This window comes from Colias philodice, chromosome 3, assembly GCF_061535455.1.
Source record: "Colias philodice isolate Cphi_HAF_F1 chromosome 3, ilColPhil1 Martin Lab GWU primary, whole genome shotgun sequence".
NCBI classification, from domain to species: domain Eukaryota; kingdom Metazoa; phylum Arthropoda; class Insecta; order Lepidoptera; family Pieridae; genus Colias; species Colias philodice.
The window spans coordinates 2,323,127-2,349,052 of NC_143088.1; the positions used below are offsets into that span (position 1 = coordinate 2,323,127).

Sequence of the window (25,926 nt, forward strand, 5' to 3'; positions counted from 1 at the left end):
GGTTTCGTAATTAAAGCAATATTTCATAAATAAACTCGTAAATGTAAAGTTTCTGGCAGGATAATAAGAGAATTGGCCATATTTTATCAACAGATTACATTTCATATTCTATTAGACAACTTTTATGTTATTTATCGAGGATCAGTTAATCGTCGAATAATGTATTAAATGTAGTAAAACTACCATTTCAAAAATAATTCTAATTGCCCGCAATTGACATTATTATCGTGTACTACTTTATTGGACGGATAAGTTTTAACCAGGTATTGAAAAATCGGCCCTTAGTTATTTAAAATTTGGCAACGTTTATTTTCTGAAGGAGCCATTAATTGAACGTGAGTTACGTTTGCATAAGCTAAAATATAATAATTAATGTTTTCTATTGAGTGTAGAATACATGTATTATTCAGCTCTACTATTATTCTGAGTTTACACGGTAGGTAGGTACAAATTATATTGTTAAAATAGTACATATAATACCTACAAAATATAGCTACATTGCAGATTATAGAAACGAATGTAAGCATTTTATAGATAGGTACTCTTTATTCAACTTATTTCTCTGGATCTACTGTTATCTCCAGAAACACCTTGACTTCGCTCACAAGTTTCAACAACAGATCATCCGATACCGTCATTAATTCCTTTCCAATTTCATTCAAAACCTGCCTCATATGCTTACTCAAATAGGTTTCATCCCTTACCGTCCATTCGAAGAAATAATTGAGAAACACACCAAAAGGATTCGATTTGTGACCGTAAAAATGGTCCATGTCAGACAGAATCGCGTGAAGAAGTAACGAATCATGGGATAATTTCTCATCTTTACTCGATTTTATAAAATCCAGTCTAGCAGCTACGATTGTCTGAATAGCAGAAAGCACTTCTTTAGTTGGAACGTTATCAGAATATGCCATATCATTTAATACAACTTGGAACTCATGTGCTGTACTTTCATCTAAACAAGTATAAAACAAAGTATCATACAGTGCTTCATAGAAATATCTTATGAATAGACGAACTTTCGTCTCGTGCATTGTTTTAAAATGCTCTAATATGGTATTTAAACCCATTGTACATTCATAATTCTCAACGCAAATATTATTATCTACACAGAGTTTATTCAAGTACCTCATTTCAACAATGATTGTGGCTAAAATTAGCTTCTGATTGAGCTGCTTATTTAGTTTCTTTTTGTCAACCTGCAAAATTTCAGATGCGATACTTGTCCCTATTTCTTGGAATTTACCAGAGATCTTTTTAACTGCGTTTATCCACGCTTCGGTTATGTTTTCATCGCTTACCTTTTTGTCAGCGTGTTTTAGGATCCTTCTTATATGTTCTAATTCTAGTTTTAACTGATTTTCGTATTCACTAATGATGAATTGATCACCGAGTAACGCGGCAAGGATATTTTGTACAGCCTTTGCTTGGATTACAACGTATTCATCAATAAATTTTCTAAGATCGTCTCGACAAAACTTTAGTTCGCGGCAGATTAAAGACGATTTTACCATATCTGTGATTGTATCTTCTTCCCGTATTGGAGTGAGGGATCTTCTGGAGTATTTGGCTAAGTAATTTTGTCCTAAGAAACGAGACAGCGTCTCAATAACATCTCTCCCTAGACTTAGAGATCCTTGCATATCCACTTTGACGCAGTTGCATGTTGTAACTGATACTGAAACATTATTTTTAATTTTGGTATGTTATGGGCTCCTTATATTTATAAAGGTGTAAATAAATAATACCTAGGAATAATTTTAACACTTTGGTATAATACATTTTTTGCAAATTTCACTAAAATAGCATATTGCAAAATAAATTGTGAATTTTTTATGACTTGGTGTTTGATTTTATGCGTTTTTTATACCTACCTAATAGTAAAGTTAGAATAATGTAAAAACTTACCTATACATTTTGGAATAAAAATATACATGACTTTTTATTTATGTATTTTGAAAACAGACTTTTTTTTCATTTGCCCGTTATACTGGTATTGCATTTAATTTTCTTATGAATATTGTAATAAAGATTTTCAAACAAAGTTTTCTATATAACATGCGTGTAGCGTGTTAGTTTAATTTATATATTTTCGTAATTTAAATAGATTCGTATGGAATATAATTAACGCCATCTAGCATTATTGTTGATAATGAATTTGAAATTACAAAAACCGTCCATGAACATTTCTTATTTCATGGAATCCACTAGAGGGCGTTGATTTAAAATTGTTGGGTAAACTAGTACAACTATCCATCGCTAGATGGCGTCATACACAAAATGAACTAAAGCAGCATATTCATTAGGCAATAATTTTATAGGTACTGAACACAGAACAGTAAAGTAGATAGAAGTGTGATGTGGGCGTGGCCCACGTGTCACTGGTAAGGTAAGATCACCTAACTTGCTCTCAGTTGTGCGCAGAAAAATATTCGAGTCGGTTGTCAGCTGTCAAACCTTTTTTCCATATTTATTCATTAATTAGGACGTGTTGTTCGGTATTAGAGTGCAAAAATGATAGCAGACGAAATAATATCAGCAATGGAGGCATTTCATACCATCGGTAAGTCTTATTTTTATTTATTTTAATTATATTTTATGTTATAACTTCGCTTGTCGTAATTTGTCAAAATTGTATACAAATATCTAGTCAAAATGAACCTTAATCCGTAAGAAATTAGTACTATTATAGATTGAACAGCAAACAAGACTTTCTGGAATATTATTGCAATAAACAAACGAATGTCGCTTTAGTGATGCTTGTGGCGCATATCGACAGTATCGATACTTTAGAAAAGACAAACATTATAAATATTAAATTTTATTTTATTTTTCCTTAGCTTTCATTTGTCCAATTTATTTATAGATTTCCCAAAGAGGCTAATTTAAAAGAGAAATGGATAAATGCAACGTGACGAGTTAACTGGATGCCGAACAGCACTAAGCGGTCTAAGAAAGGCCACCGATACAGCAAACCTACGGCAGTTCCAAGATTTAAAATAATGCATATTTTCTGTTTGTATTTTGTAAATATAGATTAATACTATTCTATTCCGTTTTTTATTTAATAATAATAATATAAAAAGACGTACTTAGTAGTAATAAACATACTCCAAAATGTGACACATTATACTATACTCATATAAAAGAAAGAAAAGAAAAATACACAAAAAATATTTATTTGTGAATTATCGATAACAAGGCTGACATCCCTCAGGGCATAGCATCAGATAAATATCAAGTTAATGTCATTAATGTTGAGTGACACAAATTTCAACCTTATCTCTATGTGTTGAGGTTCAAAGTTATATTTATCGAAAACTAACGCCCTCTGTTGTGGAGTAGCTGAATGTTTTCGAATTTGGAATTTCTGTGCAATGAGAAACAAAACAGCTAATATACCTAGGGATGTTATACTAAAATAAACCGTAACATGGTGTGTTAGGGTACATATTGATATGCTGAATTTATAACCTAAGTCAGTTTTTACTCAAATTAAGCTGTCCAATCAAAGGCATAGTTTACTTGTAGTGTACTGTATAACTATCGGTTTAAATGTGTGGGTTTGGCGACACTGGTTTTCATACTAATTATGACATTATCGCACTTCTATAAGTTTTTACCTCAGAGGATAGGTTTATTGCTCTGAGGTTTTTACTGTTCTGTGGTACTGAACTACTGAAAACTTTTTACTTGTATTTTGGTGTTGCCCGAAAAATATTTCAATTTTATTTAACCGTTGCCGCAACAAAAATTGTAAATCTGTGTGAATAGTTATTTAAAGCATAAATACTTGTCCCCATTTCCTAGACTGGGGTAGAAGCCTTTAAAAATAATGAAAAGATAAAAAAAATCGCAGTCGGATGAAACCCATTAGAAAAGGAGGGGAATATGATGAAAATAAAAGGAAAATTAAATTACGGTCAATCCGAGTTCGGGAAGTGGGAGGGGGGAGCTTTTAAGAGAAAAAAATGGTTTCTCTCGATTTCCGACAAAACTACAAGTCCTACAGAAAAAAGTTAAATGGCAAAGTTGTAGGTAATTAAAAGTTCTACAACTTTTGTATTCACAATTTTTTCACATAACCTCAAAATTTAGGTGAAAAATTCAAAAAACCATGTTTTTGGTCTTTTATTTTTATCTACTTCAAAATTTATTGTTTTTCTACGAAATTTGGTGGAAACTTACTTTATTATGTCCCAAATACACTGTAATTTATTTGATTGAAAATATTTATTTTTTCGCCTTATTTTGAATTAATACCAAAAAAACAACCTAATTTTCAATCGAAAAGTCACCCGTCAAAATATCAGCTTTTTTCAAAAACTGGGGGTGCCTTTTATTCATTGAAATCTCTACTTTCATATGGTGTAAAAAAAATAAACACCACTATAGTAAATGTTCTCAGGAAATGCATACAAACAGTGTGATAATGAGCTTTTACTAAATCAGGCACACTTCTCGAACTCTATATCTTCTCTTGTATCGGCTTTTCGGTAATATTTCAAAAGAAAAATAATTATGTATCTGTTCTAAGTTTAATATTTTACAGCATATTCAAAAGCAAAATGATGTCGATAAAAACATTTTAGGTAGTTCGAGAAGTGTGCCTGATTTAGTAAAAGCTAATTTTCACATTGTTTGTATGCATTTCCTGAGAACATTTACTATGGTGGTGTTTATTTTTTTTACACCATATGAAAGTAGAGATTTCAATGAATAAAAGGCTCCCCAAGTTTTTGAAAAAAGCTGATATTTTGACGGGTGACTTTTCGATTGAAAATTAGGTTGTTTTTTTGGTATTAATTCAAATTAAGGCGAAAAAATAAATATTTTCAATCAAATAAATTACAGTGTATTTGGGACATAATAAAGTAAGTTTTCACCAAATTTCGTAGAAAAACAATAAATTTTGAAGAAGATTGAATTTTTCACCTAAATTTTGAGGTTATGTGAAAAAATTGTAAATACAAAAGTTGTAGATCCTTTTATTACCTACAACTTTGCCATTGAACTTTTTTCCGTAGGACTTGTAGTTTTGTCGGAAATCGAGAGAGACCATTTTTTTCTCTTAAAAGCTCCCCCCTCCCACTTCCCGAACTCGGATTGACCGTAATTTATTTTTCCTTACATTTTTATCATATTCCCCTCCTTTTCTAATGGGTTTCATCCGACTGCGATTTTTTTTTGTTTCAAAAATTATCTACTCTAGTCTATCCCGTCCCAAACATATTATGCTTTATTTTAAAAATGTGTCTTGTCTTCTACGACGCAAGAGAGCGATTATATATGAATTTTTATGTGACAAACTAATTTTTTTGCTCGAGCAGTCCGTGTACGGCAGTGAATGAATGTCTATAGTTCACCGCGCTGTCGCGGCTTCCAGCCGTCGGTCTCAACTGCTTGAAGTGGTCCGTGTACCGCCGCCCTTAGGCCCTCTACACTAGCGTTATTGCCTCTACTCCCCAACACATACTCTAGTTCTAGGGTTAAATAAAACACAGCACTATACATAATTATTTATTGGCCTAGCCCTGCTTCTGCGCTATCTCCCTAGCTTTAGCCTTCTCCAGTTTGGCGATACGCGCGTTCGACTTGTTGCCGAGCACACCACCGCCCCAGTGCTTGCGGAGCTCTTCGTAACGCTCGTTGAAGTTGGTCCTGATGGCTTCAACCACCTTGGAGAAGGATGCACGGTCTCCGGATTCCACCTGAAAATAGTTTATAGTGTTAATATACTGTAAGGGCCGATTTTTCAATGCTTGAATAAAACTTATCTGTCCAATAAAGTATTACACGATAATATTAAAATGTCACGTAAACTGTCAAATACGGGCAATTAGAATACGTTTTTAAAATGGTAGTTTTATACATTATTCAACGAATAAGTTTTAACCGAGGATTGAAAAATCAGCCCTAAATAATACAATGAGCGCTTCGTGATATATTAAAAAAATGGTGCAAGAAGAATATAAAAAATATAAAGTGTAAGTTCAAATAATATAAAGGGTATTCTTTTATAAAATTTTTAAAATGCGATTTATTAATTATTAAATCGACATTTCGCACAGTTTAGTGAGCGTGGTCACAGGGAGACAGATTATTTCGTAGAGATGGCATATTCAGATATTTCTATATTGGTGGTAGAAAGGTTGACCTCATGGCATTCAGATAGCAAATACATCATCATTATATACCATTCTCTATGTCAATTGTTATTTTAATAATTTAAAAACTAAAAACAATATTCAATAGGCCCTTTATAACACGGAAAAGCTTTGGCCACATTATGTTCACTAGAAAAACATAAAACCAAACATATTTTGTTATATTATGTAATAAAAATTATTATCAGAACTTTCATACCCCTTTTGAAGTAGAAAATTAGACTGATAGTACCAAAATACAGTTATTATATATAAAAAATTATGGTTCAAAACAATACTTACATTTGTGAGCGCTAAGCATGTGCAAGTCTTGCGATGAACGAGGGCTCCCAAGCGAGATTTGCCCTTAACAATACAGTATGGGACGCCCATCTTACGGCAGAGAGCGGGCAGAAAGAGTACCAGCTGAAATATAACAAATATGTATTAAATAATGTATTAATTTTAGGTTATTTTTTGTGTGAAAATAGTGTATAGATGGTTTACTCAGAGTCAATTGGCTTCATGCAGCTTGTGACAAGCACACGCCGCTCAGGTGAAGAAATTCTAACATCATTGTATGAAATGGTTTATTAGTTCTTGTTAAATAAACTATGTTCAGATAAATGTTTCGTACCCAAATCAAGATACAACACTACTGAATAGGTTTGAATGAATAGACGAAAATTGGAATAGATATACATAATAGCAATGCAATAGATTGACAAGCAGAAAATGTCAAGTTATTTTAAATGTTGCACAGTACCTATCCTTGTTCAAATGAAAAATTGCAGTATGTACTTTCTTATATTTTACACTAAATTATTTGAATTTAATCAATGAATAAGGTTTCATGGCCTTTCTTAATATCAGAAAGAAACCTAAAGCATTAAAGAAAAAAATTATTCAACAATTGTGTGAAAGAATAGCAAACATAGATGTGCACAAACTTTAGCATTTATTGTAGTTCTTATATGTTATTAGTATATTTTATCTTAACAACAAATGAAAGGTACCTTTAACAAATAACAAGATTTCAACCCACCTCAATAGGATCAACGTCGTGTGCGATGACCACCAACTGTGCCTTCTTCTTCTCAACCAGCTTGGTGACCGTGTTGGTGCCCGACCTGATTGTGTTCGGCCTTTTCGCTGGGGGCTCGTCTTTCTTCGCAACCTATTATGTAGTTTATTGTTGTTAGGAATGTTCTAGAATGTGTGTGTGATTGGCTTGGTGTGAAGGTACTCAGAGATCTTGGTGGTTAGGGGTCTTCATGGCTGTCTGAATTGTTTTATGCATCATTTTGTTTGGTGTTGATGAGACAAATTTTGTTTGGTTGTAGTTTAGAATGAAAAGCGTCTTATTCACGGTCAATCCCCGACGTACGTCGGCTCAAGGCCGCGGTGCTGGATGTATCCTACTGACGATCGTGCGCGCATCAAGCATGGCTAGGGTTGCCAACTTTTATTTGAAGAAATAGAGTATATCTGATTTTAAAGGAGGTAAATAAAGAGTAAATAAATATTTTTAAAAATGTATTTTTTTGTACTTTTTGCAGTAACTAAGAATTTTTCATTATTTTTAAATGAATTATATGAATCCAAACATTCCAAATCTAAATTTATATATTTCAAGAGCTCATTTTTAATTAATTTTTAATAAAGCTCGGTTTCTCTCTTCCCGCTACTTCACATTCATGACCGAAAAGACTCTTTCAGTAAATGCTAAAGTGGCGGGAACAGAGAGTATATAGCTAATCATTTTTTTTTAAACAAACAAATTCGTCAAGATATTTTTTTTAAATAAATTGCCATTTTTCTGCAGTGGACTTTTGCATAAAATCTGTGTTATTCAACAATTCGCCTTGGAGTTCTTTTAAAATAATAACTTCTGAATATAAACTGTCCATGTGTACAAGGTTGATCCAAAAGTAATGATAATTGGGATTTCCTGTGTACATAAAAATCAAAAATAACCGTTTCTTGCTTGCTCATGTACTCACTAAGTTATCACAAAAAAATCATATCAATAGGCCACGTTTCCAAGTATTTACATTAATTTCTGTTGGCAACACTAATCTGCTGTACGTCCGCGCTATTCACTGTCCATCTGCACGACGTTCGCGGTGGTGGGGGTGCTTGCTGGATGAAAAGTTGGTCGTGCACATCCAGCAAGATAATAATAATAATTATTGACGTACGTCAACGCTATTCACTGTCGTTTTGCGTCGTGCATCGTGTATGACCTTGGCGGGACGTACGTCAAGATGGACCGTAAATAAGACGCTTTAGGGCGTATTCAGAAAGAAAGCTTGAAACTTATAAGCGCTTATCGGCGCTTGTCAACGCTGGTTCGTTCTACACAAAGGAAGCAGGTTGAAGCAGACCAAAACAAATTTTATATGGCAGCACCCAGCGCTTGTTGAAGCTTGTCGGAACTTGTCGGCGCCTATCAGCGCTTATCGGCGCGTGTTCATATATTTTCCTGCGAGGGTTACCAGCGCTGACAAGCGCCGATAAGCGCTTATAAGTTTCAAGCTTTCTTTCTGAATACGCCCTAACATTTTAAACTACAACCAAACAAAATGCCCTTATGAAACAAATGTTTAGATTTTTGTATTCATTTGTCCACTTCATTCATAATATCAATTTAATTAATGTATCGCTCAATATTGTTTATTTCATGTTTATTGCATCCAGAGCAAAAAATTCATGGTTTTGTATTCTGTAGTTAGCCCAGTAGGACATTGGACTTTGACAATCATAAAACATGACTGCTTTTGAAATGTAATTTAGGAAGCACAATGATTGTCTAACTAGTGTATAAAAAATTGAAATGCATTAATGAAACCATTGATTTCTAGTTACGTAAATAATTTGTCTCATCTATAACATAAAATTGCTGTTTTTAAATTGAATATACTGTAAAATATAATACCTTAGCCTCAGCAGCCTTCCTTAATCTTTCTTTCCTGACGGCTTCAGTCTCAGGCCTGTATTTCTCTAAGATCTTGAATAGACCCTTAGCTGTAACAATGTTATACTTATTTGTAAATGTAGTTTTGAATTAAATGTAAAATGATTTAGTTAAATGTTTGTTCAGAGTTAAAAAGCTCGTATTGTTTTGTTGATAATCATAGAGATTCATCGTTGCATTTATGGATCATCATTTAATGTGCCCTATTCATAACTTGGATATTGTTTTACACATCTTAAATGTCTTAATCATGTTACAGAAACTAACTCGCTAACATTTTTTACACATATTACGATTTATACATATTTGGCGTATACTGATTTCAATTATCCAAATGGCTAACAACAAGAATTAGTCCAGTAAATCTTGTTTCTAATGTATGACAATGAATCAAACAAAAAAAAAATCTAAATCCACCAATTCATTCTGAAATCTAAAAATGGGTAAAACAACATCTGTGCAAACTATACTGTGCAATCTATACCAAATATCTGTGCAACTAAATTATAATCTACTATATTAAAATAAGTCGGGTTTTCCTTCCTGACGCTATAACTCCAGAACGCACGAACCAATTTCCACGGTTTTGCATTCGTTGGAAAGGTCTTGGGCTCCGTGAGGTTTATAGCAAAGAAAAGGTGTCTCTGGTGGCGAAACGGAGTTCGCCCGGTTTGCTAGTTATTACTATAATCTTCTCTTATAAATTAAATAACGATAAAATTACTTTAAAGATAAAATTATTATTTGCTTAGCTGTAAGATTATCTATTTATAATTTCATATGCCTAACAGGCAGATTATGGCAGGACTTATGTTTGTATAAGATCTGAATTGTACCCATATTCATGAATAAAAATATTTGAATTTGAATAACATCTTACAAACCTGTGGTCTTATCCAAAGTCTGGGTGAACTGGTTGATCGGCGGCGGCACTTTGAGACGGCGCTGCAGCACCGCCTTCTGCCGCTGAATGCGAATGTATTTGGGCCATCGCACGAAACGGGACAAGTCACGTGTTGGCTGAATGTCCTGGCCTTGGGACAGGGTACTTGATAAACAACTTTACTAAGTATAAAATTACTATAAAACTACATATATAATATTACTATTTGTGTACTAGATGAATAACTCTACAAGTATAACTTAGTAATTTAACCAGTAAAAAATTGCAAGAGTATGAATGATGAAAATTTTTTATTGAGCATTCAAATTTCAAATATGTCACTAAAACAGTGATATGAATGAAAAAACAGCATTTAAGCAGAAATAGATATTCATTCATCTTGGTTATGTAGGTACATCTCGCAGTATTCTGGTTGAATTTGCTACATGACATAATATACACTCTAATATTATCTCAAGTTTGTTTTTCCAGAATTCAATATGTCTAACAAGTAACAACTACAATATTTTAGAACTAATGAACGTATATTATTTGTATTCATATAATAATGAATTTAATAGTACTGGACCATTATCAGTGTTAAAAAGCTCGTATTAAAAAACCCACATGGCTTTTCAGGTGTTTGTTTTGATCATCACATTGGTCCATAGTAATTAATTATTAAACAAATACATTAGATAAAATGTTTGACTCACCAATAGCAAAGTTCTTTGTCCTCTTCTCAAAAAGAGGGTTCACAATCTTTTTGGGTTCAACTTTCTTGACGACCAAAGGAGCGGCCGCTACCTTCTTTCCGACCTTCTTCTTGGGCTGAAAACAAACTACTCATTTACTAAAATGCAAAATCATATACAGTTAAACTTGATAATCATTAGACTCAGAGATCTTGGTGATAATTAAGGTGTAATCATAGCAATCATTGGATTGGTAACATCATGGTTTAGGTGGAGGTTATGTATGCTTCCGAAAGTTTTACGTTGCACTTTTCCACTTTTAGGTATCACTGGCATTTAATTTGAACTAGTATATATCAAATATTTGTGTAGAAGCACAAAAATAGATCATTATAAACATGTTACCAATGAAAACATACACTGCGGTAAGAACTATCAGCACGCCACTTTTCCGTTTTTACTAAAATAATCGATAGAAATAATAGTATTAATTAAACGCACATGGTTTTTACCTTCTTCTGCACCATCTTGTTTAAAGTTTATTTATGTGATCTACAAGTTACGTACGGATACGTAACTCTAACAGAACACCAGACTTTCGGCTAAAATGGCCGAAACAAAAAGACAGATTCGGCGAGTGCTTGAAACGTCAGTCAAATCTGTCAAGTATCTTACCATAGAATATAGATAAAAGATATTCAACAGATTAAAAATAAGAAGTAAGAAAATAATTTGAAAACTTAAATTAAAATATTAATATTCTAAACCGTTAAATATCAATATTGTTTAATTTTACAATGTATTATTATTTACCAGGAATAAAAAGGCAGTTTTAATAATTTTGTAATATTGCAACACTGGATAAGTTACTAAATATTATCATTTATCATAGATGCCGTTTATCTCGCGCGCGCGGAGACCAATCCTTAATCTAAGCCGTTGCCCGTTTATCTTAACTTTGTAAAAAGGATTAGGATTGGATCAAAGAGTTTAATAATGAATATTATAAATAATTATAATATTATGATCGGGTACTTTAACGGTTAACGGATACCACCTTAGAAAAAGATAACACTAAATTGATACGATCTTGATTTTGTTTTCGATTTTGATTCTATTTCGATCTTGAATTTTTACTTTGCAATCAATTCTAATTTTATACCCAGATCCGGTAGGTAATAATTATCAAAGCTCGAAGTACTTAGATCCAGATTTCGACCGAGATTCCGTTCGTTGAGAGTAAAATATGGGTCGCGAAACGGCGATACCGTCACGGCATGGAGTAAGGCGACGATTTTCGTATCTTTGAATCTTGCCAAAGAAGTTTCGCAGTTCAATTCTGACACGTCACACGTGTGTTCGACACACACGCTATTTTTTATTCATTTTTTGGTTTTGAACTTTTGCGAGATAGAAACTAAAGCTTTGGTCTGGTGATCATGACGCACAACGCTGAGGTATGCGCCCCGACGCAGCGTCACGACGCAGCATTTACCTTCCCTGCGGAGAGGTGGTCAGTTGATTTTGCCGCAGCTACCAAGGTAGACGTGAACATGAACAATTTTGCTGTAATTATCAAACTTTTATGTTTTTGCATGGGCGTAGCGAGGGGGAGGCAGGGGGGGGCAGCTGCCCCCCCCTAGCAGGCGGGCGGGCTGGCGAACTGAGCGAATTTTATTTCACCTCTCTCAAAAGATCCATTATAATACCCTATTTAGATTCCTTAATTTCCGCACTCGATCAACGCTTTTCGAATGAGCATCTGCCAGCCTTCAGCCTAATGTCATTGCACCCAAACACAATGTTATCAATGACCCTCAGTGATTTCCAAGAGAATTGCAAAGCATTCACCAATTTTTACGAGCTCGCTATCGAGCCTGAAGCAGAATTGTGGTATAAATTGTGGAAAGACAAGGGGATTCCAAATGAAGAGTTAGAGAAAATGGATTTTACCGACACGCTTAAAGAGGCAAATACTTTCTTCCCCGCCACAAAGAGGGCCATACTTATTTTACTGGCGCAACCATGCACCACGGCCAATATAGAACGGTCTTTTTCCACCTTACGGCGAGTAAAAACGTGGTTGCGGTCTACAATGTCAGAAAATCGTCTGAACGGCCTATGTATGTTAAGCGTACATAGGAAAATGGTAGAAGGAAAGAAAGGCGAAGTTATTGAAAAAGTTTTAAATAGATTTTGTGAACAACCACGCAAGTTACTGTTTAAGTAATTAAAACTATTCTGTTTCTGGTTAAAATTCGTTTTTTTATTGTTACACTTGCTGACCCGGCGGACGTCGCGTCGTCCTGCCCAGTAATCAATCTTACACCTACCCTAACTAAACTAAACCTACCCTACACCTACCCTACCCCTATCTATGTATGTGTTATTCTGAGTCTTCAGCTACCTACATACCAAATTTCATCGTAATGTGTTCAGTAGCTTTTGCTTGAAAGAGGTAACAAACATGCATCCGTCCACACACACTCACAAACTTTCACCTTTATACCTAATGTATGAAAACATAAATTCAGTTTCTCTATGATTTTCTCAACCTGCCCCCCCCCTGTACAAAATCCTGGCTACGCCCTTGTGTTTTTGTCTTTATTTTTATATAAAGAAGGATAGCTGCGAACTAATTATATTATTGTCTACGAAAAAATTCATATTGTCGCATTAATATATGCCGTGACGCATACCCGCACACCGCAGCGTTCAATCGAGAATGACGCCGCGCTGTGCGGGAGTACACCTCCCCACTCACCGCGCTTGCCCTTCGCCGCTGACGCATACTGCGACGGAACAAGAGAACATTTTCGACGTTTTTCATATGATTGAGTGTCCGGCATCGCAAACCGTATACCTCAGCGTTGTGCGTCATGATCACCAGACCAAAGCTTTACAACTAACAAGTAACAATCATCCATACATTCATGTGCACTTTCTGTTATTAACTTGGTTGGTACAACAAAAGCTTTTATTGAAATAGGTAAAAAGTACTATTTCCCACGAGGTTTTGCATCACGAAATGTCAAGTAATTAAACATAATCTAATATCATTTAGTAGTAAAAACACTATCAACCTACATTCAATTTATTCAGGTCAATGGGTTGTATTTGTATACCTACGTAGTATATTATTATTAGTCTGTGGTTGTATTAACGATGTCCCTACATATTATCTATGAAATCCTTTCCATTTAAAAAAAAGGAATGGTTTAGTTCATCTTATAACATAATATTATTTATAAGTCAACATTTTAGTTCGTCATTTCAAGATAACGTAAATAATAATTATTCTTAGCCACAGATGGCGTTAGTGGTATCATGGCTTCAGAATAAATAGTACACGTTATTCATATTGATACAAACTGCTGATTATATTATAGACTTAATAGAATAACAATATATAAAAACGCGTGCATTTTGCCTCTTGATAAATCTTGATTTCGATTATGACACAATATACCGGTCGCTGCCGCGGCAAGATAGCTTCGCTAGCTTCGTTCGCTTCGTTCGCTTCGCTCGATCCGCCCGTGGGGTGGTTCCTTACACCTTGGCCACGGACACCGGCGGCGCGACCGACGGCGCGACGGGCGGCGCGGCAATTCGCGCGGCGCGGTAAGCACGCCACGGGCAGTTGCGTTCGCCGCCGCGACCAGTGTAGACGAGGAGACGAGATGGCTTTATCAAAGTTAGCTCGACGTTGTTTGGAGAGTAGCAGCTTTTTTGCTCAAGATTTAATGTTTGGAAGATATAGTGGAGTACACGAATTAAATAGAAATCGTGTTACAGACGGAGAATTCCACCAAAAATATGAAAAATATAGGCATGATGAAAAATTATGTTGCGGGTGGCTAGACCTCCAAATAGCTGGTCTAGCTAGAATTTCTGCAATAAAAGCTTCCGTCTCCATTTTCGTGAAAAAAAAAACAAACTATTTTAACCTCCTAAGGACCAAGCTAAAAAAATCCTATTCTGCATTACCACCCATTGTTCTCACCTGAGTACATAAAAATACAACAGACCTGCGACCCAATGGTATTTTTTTGTTTTTTTTATTGTTAGAGTTAAAATTTACTTGTGGGATTTTTTTTCTGTGTAAAATATAGCTTATAGAATACATTTCTGAAAAAAAAAACTCGATTTATTTTGTTCCCATGTGATCACATCAGACCTAAGTGAATCCAAAAATTTTTTTATTAAAATTAGGTTTTACTTGTAGATTTTTTTATTTACTTATGTTATAACATATGAGATCATACAATAACCTCTAAAAAGTATACAAAAGAATTAAAAACAGTTTTTCTTAAATTCTAAATGTGTAAGTTTACTACATATTAGGTAATAAAATATCTAAACTATCTGAACATATGTTAAAAAAAGAAATAAAAACATTGGAAGTACAATATTAGGAACTTGAAATATCAATGAGCTAACTAAAAATCGATTTGGAAACAAATGGTGGGTCTCCTAAGTCTTCATCACTAGGAATAAAATCTCCGTCAGTCGGCTAGGAAATCGATGATATTATCGTCACGAATAACTGAAAAAATAAGGAAGATAACTGTTTATTTTGATTGCAATAGTAATTCCTGTTGACAGTTTAAATAAATTATAATCATAAAACAGGACAATTATACTCAAAATTACTGTAAAACAACAAAATAAATTATTAACTAATTAAATGTTTTATAGTCATTGACTACCAATGTCTTCAAATGAGTACAAAAAAAATGAAAATAATGTTGTAAGTAACGACCAATGTTCTCACATGATCACATAAAAATTGTCCGTGAATTTAAAAAATACAATATGAATTGATTCGTTAAATTTAATTAAAATACGTTCCTGTACTGTTTTTACTATTTATTTTTCAATACCAAATGAAAATCAACTGAGAGATTAATATGATAATTAACGATTTAACTTACCTCTGTTACGTTGACCAGCCATTTTAAAAACTTGAACTAAAGTATTTTAAAATTCTGTGATTGGATAACCCATTTACCTACCAAACCTAATAGTTCAATTCAGCCAATCGCGTTACACAGTGATCATAGGCAGAAAAGCGCGGTATTTTTTAAGATATTTCGAATTTTCGATTTTGTCATCGGATGAGGACGGTGGTTGGTAATTTAGTTAAAACTTTTTGGTGCTTTGGGTTGTAATGGTGATGGTGTTTATGTACTTATATGAGGCCATTGGTCCTTAGGAGGATAAATTAAGTTCGCTCCGGGAGTAGTCGCCGCGTCTGCCGCTCGACTCCGTGGCCTGCGCCGTAATAACTCATACATTTGTTTCGATCGCTAGTCGTGCCGCGCGATTCGCTCGGGGAAATTCGCCGGTCGTCTCGCTGGTCGCCGCTGCGCGTGGCATGCCCAGTACATTTCCATACATTTGATTCATTCGCAAGACGCGCCGCCAGTCGCGCCGCGCGAATTTTCGCTATAGCGAATTGTCCGTGGCCAGCACGTTAGGGTGGTTCGCAGTAAACCAATACTCTTGGCGCTTTGCTTTGACGTCCGCCCTTACCTTTTTTAAACAACTTCAAAAAATGGTTCTCAATTCGTCTGTTTTAGTTCTGACGAATTGAAGGCGGTTTACTTTTTTGTAAAAACATAATTATGTACTAGGTATGTAGAACCTTTACTGTGACTACATCGCATAGTGAGATTTTTCCTAGCATTAAGTATAAATATTATATACCTAAATAGTTATATTAAAAAAAAAATTCCCTACTCTTATCAGATATCCCTTACAGCAGCACTTTTTTGTTCTACTGCCTACTTTTTTTATTTTGGCGTGATTATTCGTGATAATTGAGGGTAGAATTGTTTTCAGTAATGAAAGTTATATAAAATAAAGCTTTGTAACCAAAAAGAATGTATAATCAACATAATAATATGTAATTAATAATTATCAGCAGTGGTGGCTCAGTGGTGAGACTTCGGACTTCGAATCCATAAGTTCGGGGTTCGAGACCGGACGAGCGCGCAGGAAATAAATTGATTTTTCAATTTATCTGCGCATGTTGTAACATTACCACTGCTCGAACGGTGAAGGAAAACATCGTGAGGAAACCGACATGTCGAAGAATCAAAAAAAAAGTTCGACGACATGTGTCATCCGCCAACACGCACTTGGCCAGCGTGGTGGATTATGGCCTGTACCCTCATAGGAGGCCCGTGTCCCAGCAGTGGGAACGCATATGGGCTGATGATGATGAATAATTATCAACTTTCTGTACAATGTGCGAATTTTGAACTATCTGTATACAAATACGGTACAAAAAAGTACCTACAATCTACATAATTATTATAGAACAAAACTGCAAACTTATTTCTAAGCGTGCCAAGTGGTCGTCGAACCAATTACCATTTTCATAACAGGAAAATTGCAAGTGACATGAAACCTCCATGATACTCAAAAACGTTTACAGCGACTGTAATCGGTGAAAATTGCTTTTAATTACATTATACGTAACTAGCGCCCTGTAATTATTTAAACATAATAAATAAAGCGTCCCTCTACGCACGCGCCACCCCACGACAAGATCAGATGCCCTCTCCGTCACTCAGTCAGAAATTACCAAAGCGAACGCGCAAGCGTGCTTGCTGTATGCACGCGTTCCAAAGCCATTTCTTGCTAAAATAAAAAAAAATGATCCGTCATTTAATCGCGCCAATTACAGATTAAATATATATTGAGACGTTATTTTTTTTAATTGTCAATGAAACAATGATTTTGTATTGCCATATTACGCGTGTGCGTATTGACTTTTTGTGTTTTGTTTTGTGATAATTTTGTGATAGCGAGTGATGCCAAGTGGATATGCTAGTGATAATGTTAACTGTTTATGGGATTGGATTGCACGCTGTATCGGAACCTATGGTTTGTATGATTTAATTTATTTGAATTGTTTAGATGCTAATTTAAATTTATACAGTTACATTAAAATCATAATAATATTATGTTAAATGCGCTGAAATTGTATAAAATAAGCAAAATATGAAACTAATGCGAATTTAAGAATGCGAAAATATAGTACGTAGGTATATAATATTATGTGAATGTGAAATAAAAATTATGAGAATAGTACTTAAATATGACATAAAAAAGATAATAAATTTCATGGTATACATTAAATTGATTGAAATTTCATGTTTTTTTATTAAAACTCGGACGTTGGAAACTCTGAAAGCAATAAAATATGGTTAAGTGCTTTTAATACATTTTTTGAGATACTAATACATAAATATTATTTTAATGTTCTTCATTATAAAATCTTAAAACTTCGTATTTGTTGCTGAAACCTTACAATTATACAAAGATACATAAAACCTTATGTTACAATACGAAAATCCTTATGATATCTGTATTTTCTATATTCTTATTTACAGTTACAATAATTGCCAATATATTTTGGAAGCACAGAATATTAGGAAATGATTCTATATATCCATCCGCGACTGAGATGCTTGTCAAGATTTATACCAATTAAATGCTGTATTAGAGAGAGGGTCGGACTTGGTTATCAAGTAGGGCTGCGACACCGTGATCTCACGTACTAGTAGCTAGGGTTGTCACTTTCCAAAGGCACGTAATTTCTTGGATTTTTGATTACCCTAATTTTCTATTGTATATATTGAATAGATTTATGTGACATGTGTGAATTATTAAATAAATGTGGATTTCTTTTAGGAATAATATTTCAAAATGGATTACGTTAGCACCTGGGGTACTTCACGGTTTGACAGGGGTGATATTAAATTGTACGAGCAACATGGGATGTCTCAATATTCTCTAACACTTGTTTTACATTAAATTTTATCGTGGTCTCATTATATTTATAAAGTTAAATATGACACTTTAATAAAGTAAGTTTTATAAAAGTGTGATAATTATTTCGTAAACTTATTTAGTGTATTAAAATTACAATGTTCTTTATTATAAACATAGTTGTTTTGACGTAATAAGGTTTAGAATTAGATCAAAATAAATAAATTACTTAGTAAAATAACCAATATTGATATGAGGCAAAGATTCGCTATGCGTTATAGCATTTTATACGATTATTGGGGGCGGAATGCGATATCGACCCTAAACTTACACATCCCGTTTCTTCTCGTCATGGCAACGCATGTGCAAGTATTGAGGACTGTGGTATTTAATGGGCGACAGATACACACACATATGTATTGTCTATGTACTTTTATTTAGCAGAAGTATTTGATGTACTAAATGTGCCCCGCGGTTTCACCCGTGGACTAAACCACGTAGAAAAACACTATTGCAATTTTTTTTGGTACAGTACATACCAAATTATTGTTGCAGTTTAGCCGTGTAAGACAAACAGACATACTTTCCTATGTACCAATACTATTGGTTTGGACATTTCAATATTTACTTTATTAGAGTTTTTGATATTTCATATTTGATGAAATTTTCAATCACTATTGCAATGTACTCGAATGTACGAAGCAAGCGTAAGTGGTGTTACGTAGTGCGAACATAAATCGATTTGAGTGCCGTATCTAAAATTTAATTTTCCCTATCCCCTACATTCTGCAATGTACCTACTAGCTATAAGCTTTAATGGAAAATTAAAACCTTAATGTATATGCCGCTGAAGTTCAGAACTTAGTCGATAGAAATAGCTGAGAAAGTAACCTACTTTACGAAACTTAGAACTTCATGTTGAGGATTATCAGAGGTTTATTAGTTAACTATCTTGCATTAAACACTACCTATATACGTTTTAATAACTATTATGCTCAATATATCACGCATATTGAATAATTCTTAAATCAAAATGTATTGAAAATTATACCCAATTGTTTTCAACAATGGCAACATTATTGAAACTGGCCGGTACGAAATCTTTCTCTTTTAAATTTGTGGAATTTCGAAATTCGAATGCGGGATCGACGGCTCTCGCTTTGAATAATCATAATAAATGATTCCCTTTATAAATAAAATATATTAATATTATCTGAAGAGATTATTGGGACAATTCTTTCAGTGTTAGATAGCCCATTTATCGAAGAAGGCTGGATATAATATCATCACGCTAAGATCAATAGGAGTGGAGCAATGCGTGTAAAACCGTAGGGCACAGCTAGTAAATGATAAGATTTATTATTCGTATATTTATCGAAATAAAAATAAGGATTAGTATAACACAATACCGCAGAACGTAATTTAATCATGCGTATTTCATATCACGTATCTTATTGATATTATTATTCAATAACTTTATTCTCATTGTCAATAGTCAAAGAGGTTGCATTTATTTCCTTGAATAACCGTACAAAGGATAAAAGAGTATAATAGACCAGTGATGTGAGTTAAATAAACGATCTTTCTTATTGATGTAGTTAATATATTAATTACTAGCGGTCCGCCCCGGCTTCGCCCGTGGTACATATTTACGTTTTCTCTACATAAGAACCATCCTCGTACTTCAAGGAATATAATAGAAAAGAATAATCGAAATCGGTTCAGCCATTCACACGTGATGCCGTGACAACGCGAAACGGGTGCAGACCCACCGCCTTTTTAATTTTTATAGCTCCCGCCGCGCAGCGCGTCGAACGCGGCAACTGATACACAAAAATAATCCTTATGGCATGATTCTGTATTCACGCGCGATGACTTATAACGTATTTCATGTATACCTTTGGTGTTTCTACACCGATTTACATGATTCTTTTACTATAACCTGCCCAGGAGTATGAAGAATAATTGTGCCAAATTTAGTTAAAATCCGTCGTGTAGTTTTTGTTTCTATAACGAATATACAGACAGACAGACAGACAGACAGACAGACAGACAGACAGACAAAAATTTTACTGATTGCATTTTTGGCATCAGTAGCGATCCCTTATCACCCCTTCATAGTTTTTTTTTAAATATATTTCATGTACAGAATTGGCCTCTCTACAGATTTATTATAAGTATAGATAAACTCTATACTTTATATGCTTTATATGCTGGACTAATTTTTAAGCTATTGCATAGCTTCTATTGCCGGCCTTGAGCGCGGGGACCGAATCCAGACATTCCGTAACGAAAAAACCTCACGCTCCCCACTCCGACGGGCACGGAGGTGTAGCTTGAAGGCATAGCATGCAATGTAGCTTTACCGCGGCAGACCCACACGTCTTTTTTATTGATTTCGGAATAATTATTAATATAAATTCAGCATAATGTATTTTTGTTGTTATTAGATATTTTTAAATAAGGGGTTAAAACATTGAATAATTTTAGTTTAGGAATAAAATGTTCTGTGAATCTGCGAACGTCAAGTTATTTTTCCAAAATAAAAAAACGCGGGCCAAAATAATAGCGTAGAGGAAAACAGAAAATATTTTAATACCAACAGACAGACACTTGGATATAATGAATGACGTAAATACACATATTTTATGGCTCAAAAATATTTATATTTAAAACAAAACAAAGTTTATTGAAATCGTTTTTGAACGAACAAAATGTGAGGTTATTTTCTGCCATTTTCTGGCCCTAAGCGCTTTTGACGTTAAGATTAATGATTGTTGATGTTTTCATGTTTTTCTAAAACATTATTTATATCTATTTGAAGCCGCAATCTTTTTCTCTAGCTGTGAAAACTAATAAAGAAAAATTTATGTGTAGGTACACTAGGTACTACAGACATGAGCCGTGCTTTGTCACAAAAAAATAGTGCTCACAAGTAGGTACTCTACGCGTAGAAGCATGAAGAGATGCGAGACATAATATCTTCCTTATAGTAATTATTCTTATCCTGCCAATTGCCATTATACTATTTGTATGTACTCGGATAATGAAGAATTCTGACAAATGTCAGTTTTCCTGAACCTCTGGATACTTAAGTTGTTGAGATATCTGATAAATATCTATAAAAATATGCTTAGGTTTCTACTAAACTCAAGTTTTAACTACATCATGAGTCTATACTTAGGTATACTAACCTATACTACCATATATCCTTACTTGCCATGTACAGGAACCATTACGAGATCATACATAAAATCAGACGGACTATTACATGCACCCAAGTCCATATAACAGTCTGCCTTCTAACAGTATTATATTGGCTGATAATTGAATAGATATTGCTTTCAAAATGTGCTCTACCAAGCCTTTAATTCTATCTATACCTATAGATGGTAGAGATCCAAGCCTAATTGCAGATAGATGGCAGGGATCTTGTACATTCTTGGATGTTCAATAATTTATATGCACGATTTAATGGGATAAGATGCAGTAGTAAGCTACAGTAAGAGACTTGAAGGAACCCTACAATTTTCTTCATGATTAAATGGGATAAGACGTTACTAAGCTACAGAAATACAGTGCCTGTAAATAATACCTACTACTCAATAACTGGGAGGAACAGCTAGTTTTGTAAATTTCGATGTAAAGTATTCGTATCATGTTTGTCGGAGCGTATCGACAAAATGCGTCATTTTCTGACCGTAAGGGCGCTTGTGCACTACAAGGAATTTTACTGTCCGGCATTCCGATTTTTTACGGTCCGGTGTGGCATGAAAAAACCGATGAATTGCTTGTGCACCTGTCCGTCTTTACTCGGATCAGTGCGGTACAGTTCAAGGAAGTTTCGTGTGTTTTCGCATTTTACAAGAAACGAGTAAAAATATAGAAGGTGAAATATTATATTACTTCGTTATAATAAAAAGTAAAGTTCCGTGAGATTTAAAATGCGTGTTTCACTTATTTATTTTAATCGGTGACGAGGAGCTAAATCTATTCCCACTTGAACTTTAACTTACCAACACTTACTTAGATAATAATTATAGGTCAATGCTTGGTCAATGTATATAAAATAACAATACCGACTTCTCAAATCTCATTGCCAGCTAAAAGAAAGTAAAACAAGAGCTTGCTTTCAATTGGCATATGCAATAAAAAGAGTAAAATCCAAGCAAGTGGGCACTCGAAAACAATTATACCTACAGCGACTCGTAAACTCAAAAAACCATCCGGAATAGGGAAAAGTAAAATGTCGGACAGTAAAATTACGTATAGTGCACAAGCCTGTATTTAGATTAATGGCGTGCCATACCGGACCGTAAAAAAACGGAATGCCGGACCGTAAAATTCCTTGTAGTGGACAAACGCCCTAAGGCTACTAGTTATTATTCTGTGCCGTAAGGCAAATTGTTTTAAAAATTCTTTTGTTTGTTTGCCAATTATAGGTAATCACGAGAGGAAAAGATATACTGTCTTTGTGTGCTGATTTAAAACCACAATGTTTCATTGAAAATTATTATATCTACTTACTAAAATAAAATCAGCATGCGTTAAACATCCACTCTGCTTCATATCACATCTTCTTTATTTTTACTTATTTTTCATATTATATTAATCTTGCAAAGTGTTAAATATACATAAAAGATACACAGATCATTATTATCATTATTTAAATAACCTACTTCCACCAAAGGATTATATATACATAAAGGAATATACTCTAAAATGTATCCTGAACTCCTGCGAATAGCGCAAAAAGGGAACGTGCATAGAAATCTAAATAACAAGACACTAGAAGTCGTAAGCGCGCGTGACATTGTCGCCGCTCAGGTGGTTACCATTCCACAAGTCTGTTCGTCGCTTGGTGGTCGCTTGTTCAGTTGTTTCTGACACGTGCGTGAGTAAACATGGTGTGTTGCAGCATTTCCCAGTGCGGAAATTCTTCCATAAATTGTAATTATACTAATAAAGGAATAACATTTCACCGGCAAGTATTTTTGTTTATAAATATTGCCGTTTTTCCTTAAAATTAAACAATATTTACAAGCAATACGAATGACACAGTCAACCGTTCCTCTCATCACGTTTAGCTATACATTGCCTTTTACTATTGTCAACATCTGACAGGTCGGTTGTTATAACTGCCAGATGTTATCAAATGACAATTACAAGAAGCAATGTACTGCATTGTTAACGATAAAGAGTAAATAGTCGCAAGCTAGTGATGTGATGTGTTAAAATTTTTCGATATCGTAAATCGTAATACGATGTTTTTTTGCGTAATATGACGACTGATGGAATAATTAGATTATATTTTAATTTGAATTCTATTTTATTTTTATAACTGATATATAACTTTTTAAACTAAGTACATCGATACAATCATTTTCGGACAATTTTACTGTCGATACAGAATCACATTAATTAAATATACAATAATGCCATAATGTAAAGGACATTCTTCGCTTAGGTTGACAAAACTATTTTATGTTAAATATATTCTTTGTAGATTTCCACAACGCCGTCCTGACATTATGGACGAATGGATATCCGCGACTGGGAAAAGAAATTGGTTCCCTACAGGCTATAGTAGGATATGTTCAAAACATTTCAAAGAAGATGATTTCAATGTCACAACAAAAAGACGTACATTAAGTAATTGTTATAACTCTTATAATTTTTGGTGGTCTGGCGCGGTTCTGCATCAGGTGTTCGAGATTTTCAAATTTAAACTCTCAGTTTCTAAACCCCCTCCATTTTTTTAAATATATAATGTACAGACACTGTTTTATTATTTGTATATATAGATAAATAAATATTTAAGTACATAACATGTTTTTATTTCTTATACCTATATATACAGTCTGCCGTGGGCCCACGAGATGAGCCTACCACTGTATTAAAATCAACAACTATATATTTCTTATTTGTTAACTATCACTTAACTATCGATAACAAGGCTGATGAAGTCTTACATCACTAAAGCGTTGAATGAACGTTAATGAAATTTCAACCTTATTTCTATGTGTTGAGGTTAAAAGTTATTTCTATCAAAAATTAACGCCCTCTGTTGTCGAGTAGCCGAACATTTTCGTATTTGAAGTTTCTAAGCAAAAGGAAACAAAACATCTTACGTACCTAGGGATGTTATATTAAAATAAACCGTAAAGTCGTGAGTTAGGGTACATATTAAAATGCGAAGTTTATTATTTATGTTAGTTTTCATTAAAATGAAGCTGTCCAATAAAAGGCATAGTTTACTTGTGTGAACTGTCTAGATATCGTTTTAAATGTGTGGATTTTGGCGACAGTGGTTTTCATACTAATTATGACATTACAGCACTTCTATGTGTCTTGTTATTTAGATTTCTATGGGAACGTGCCTCTGCTCAATGCACAAACGGACATACAATTTATTCATTTCCATAGAACAGTAGTCCCTTTGAACTCCAACTGTGCATTATTCAAAACTTTAAGCTCTCGAAATTGTGTGCATTTTATTCACTAGCTTTCCGCCGTGGCTTTGCCCGCTGTTTCTAAAACTTTATAAATTTTATACTAAACCCTTCCTCGATAGTTACTCTATAGTCTATCGATTAAAAGAACCCATCAAAATCTGTTGCGTAATTATAAAGATCTAAGCAAGAAGCATGAAGCGGAAAGAGACTTTGTTTTAGACCCTACAGGCTACATTATGAGATTCCTGTTAAATTGGGCGAAATTTTCTTTTGAAAATTCGTTTCCCGTTTATTGGGTTCAACGATTTTAATAAGAAAGTTGTAAACAATGCGTTAGCTATCATTAGCTATTTTTAACTTTTGTAGGTATGTTTTTCAACAAAAAGTCTGTCTTTGCCTTTACTTTTTGTTTTTATTACCTCTCTATTTCCATCTGTTCTGAATAATTAAGCAACTAATTCTTAGTAATAATTGAGACTAACTTACCCTTTCAAAAATATAAAAAAAAACCTTTGTATAATGGTTAAAAATACATTAATCTCAAGTAAAACTAGGTACTTGCGCGGAAGTAGGCCACCGTGAGGTTTTAGTCAGTAGGAATTTCCTCACGTAAAAAAAAAAAAGGTATAGGTACAATATATAACACTACATACATACATAACCCTAAAACGCTTATATAAATATGTAGTTAAACATCCTGTCCACTACGTAATGGACGAAAGCTCTTTACAGAATTTCATTAAACTTCACTATGAAAGCGACATGAATGAACCCCAAGTTATTGTTCTAAACTTTATCATACTTTAACATTTGCTCGTAGAAGTTGCTAAGCTATGGGTACAATGTAAAATTCATGTTGGTGAACTTTAGACTTGTTTGTTTTATGGGTCAAGGAAATTTTGCGGTAATGCTATATCTAATAACCTTTTGAACTCACCGCTTTGCCTTGCCTTTCTCAGATCTGAAACTACCGAGGTAAAAAATA

The 25,926-nt window shown here is 34.0% G+C and overlaps 3 protein-coding genes, 2 long non-coding RNA genes and 1 other non-coding gene across 7 annotated transcripts in view; 3 read left to right on the forward strand and 3 right to left on the reverse strand.

Annotated features, from left to right (window-relative positions):
* Positions 1 to 477: 477 nt before the first annotated feature.
* LOC149489416 (uncharacterized) lies at positions 478 to 1,785 on the reverse strand. The gene is made up of 2 exons (XM_089714941.1): positions 1,752 to 1,785; positions 478 to 1,681 (listed from the first exon to the last, which is right to left on the reverse strand). The coding sequence occupies exons 1-2, from the start codon at positions 1,783 to 1,785 to the stop codon at positions 555 to 557; spliced, it is 1,161 nt and encodes a 386-aa protein (XP_089571067.1). The 3' UTR covers positions 478 to 554.
* Positions 1,786 to 2,334: 549 nt separating this feature from the next.
* On the forward strand, positions 2,335 to 3,054 carry LOC149489417 (uncharacterized). The gene is made up of 2 exons (XR_016317985.1): positions 2,335 to 2,566; positions 2,870 to 3,054. It is a non-coding gene; the product is annotated as an uncharacterized LOC149489417 (long non-coding RNA).
* A 2,456-nt stretch (positions 3,055 to 5,510) lies between these two features.
* On the reverse strand, positions 5,511 to 11,374 carry RpL7A (ribosomal protein L7A). Its single transcript, XM_089713044.1, has 7 exons — positions 11,217 to 11,374; positions 10,726 to 10,840; positions 10,011 to 10,160; positions 9,088 to 9,176; positions 7,195 to 7,326; positions 6,453 to 6,575; positions 5,511 to 5,714 (listed from the first exon to the last, which is right to left on the reverse strand). Exons 1-7 carry the CDS (start codon positions 11,229 to 11,231, stop codon positions 5,532 to 5,534), a joined length of 807 nt encoding a protein of 268 aa, XP_089569170.1. The 5' UTR covers positions 11,232 to 11,374; the 3' UTR covers positions 5,511 to 5,531.
* LOC149489419 (small nucleolar RNA SNORD36) lies at positions 10,599 to 10,674 on the reverse strand. Its single transcript, XR_016318405.1, has one exon. It is a non-coding gene; the product is annotated as a small nucleolar RNA SNORD36 (small nucleolar RNA).
* A 5,931-nt stretch (positions 11,375 to 17,305) lies between the features above and the next one.
* The window catches only part of tow (target of wingless repressor), a 77,894-nt gene continuing 69,273 nt past the window's right edge, over positions 17,306 to 25,926 (forward strand). For both annotated transcript variants that reach the window (XM_089713512.1, XM_089713518.1), the window contains exon 1: positions 17,306 to 17,598. Coding sequence is in view for 1 of the 2 variants with exons in the window: in XM_089713518.1 (XP_089569644.1) it covers positions 17,526 to 17,598 (73 nt within the window). In the remaining variant the exon portion in view is untranslated. The remainder of the gene's footprint in view (positions 17,599 to 25,926) is intronic.
* Positions 23,254 to 24,314, forward strand: LOC149489421 (uncharacterized). Its single transcript, XR_016317986.1, has 2 exons — positions 23,254 to 23,470; positions 23,993 to 24,314. It is a non-coding gene; the product is annotated as an uncharacterized LOC149489421 (long non-coding RNA).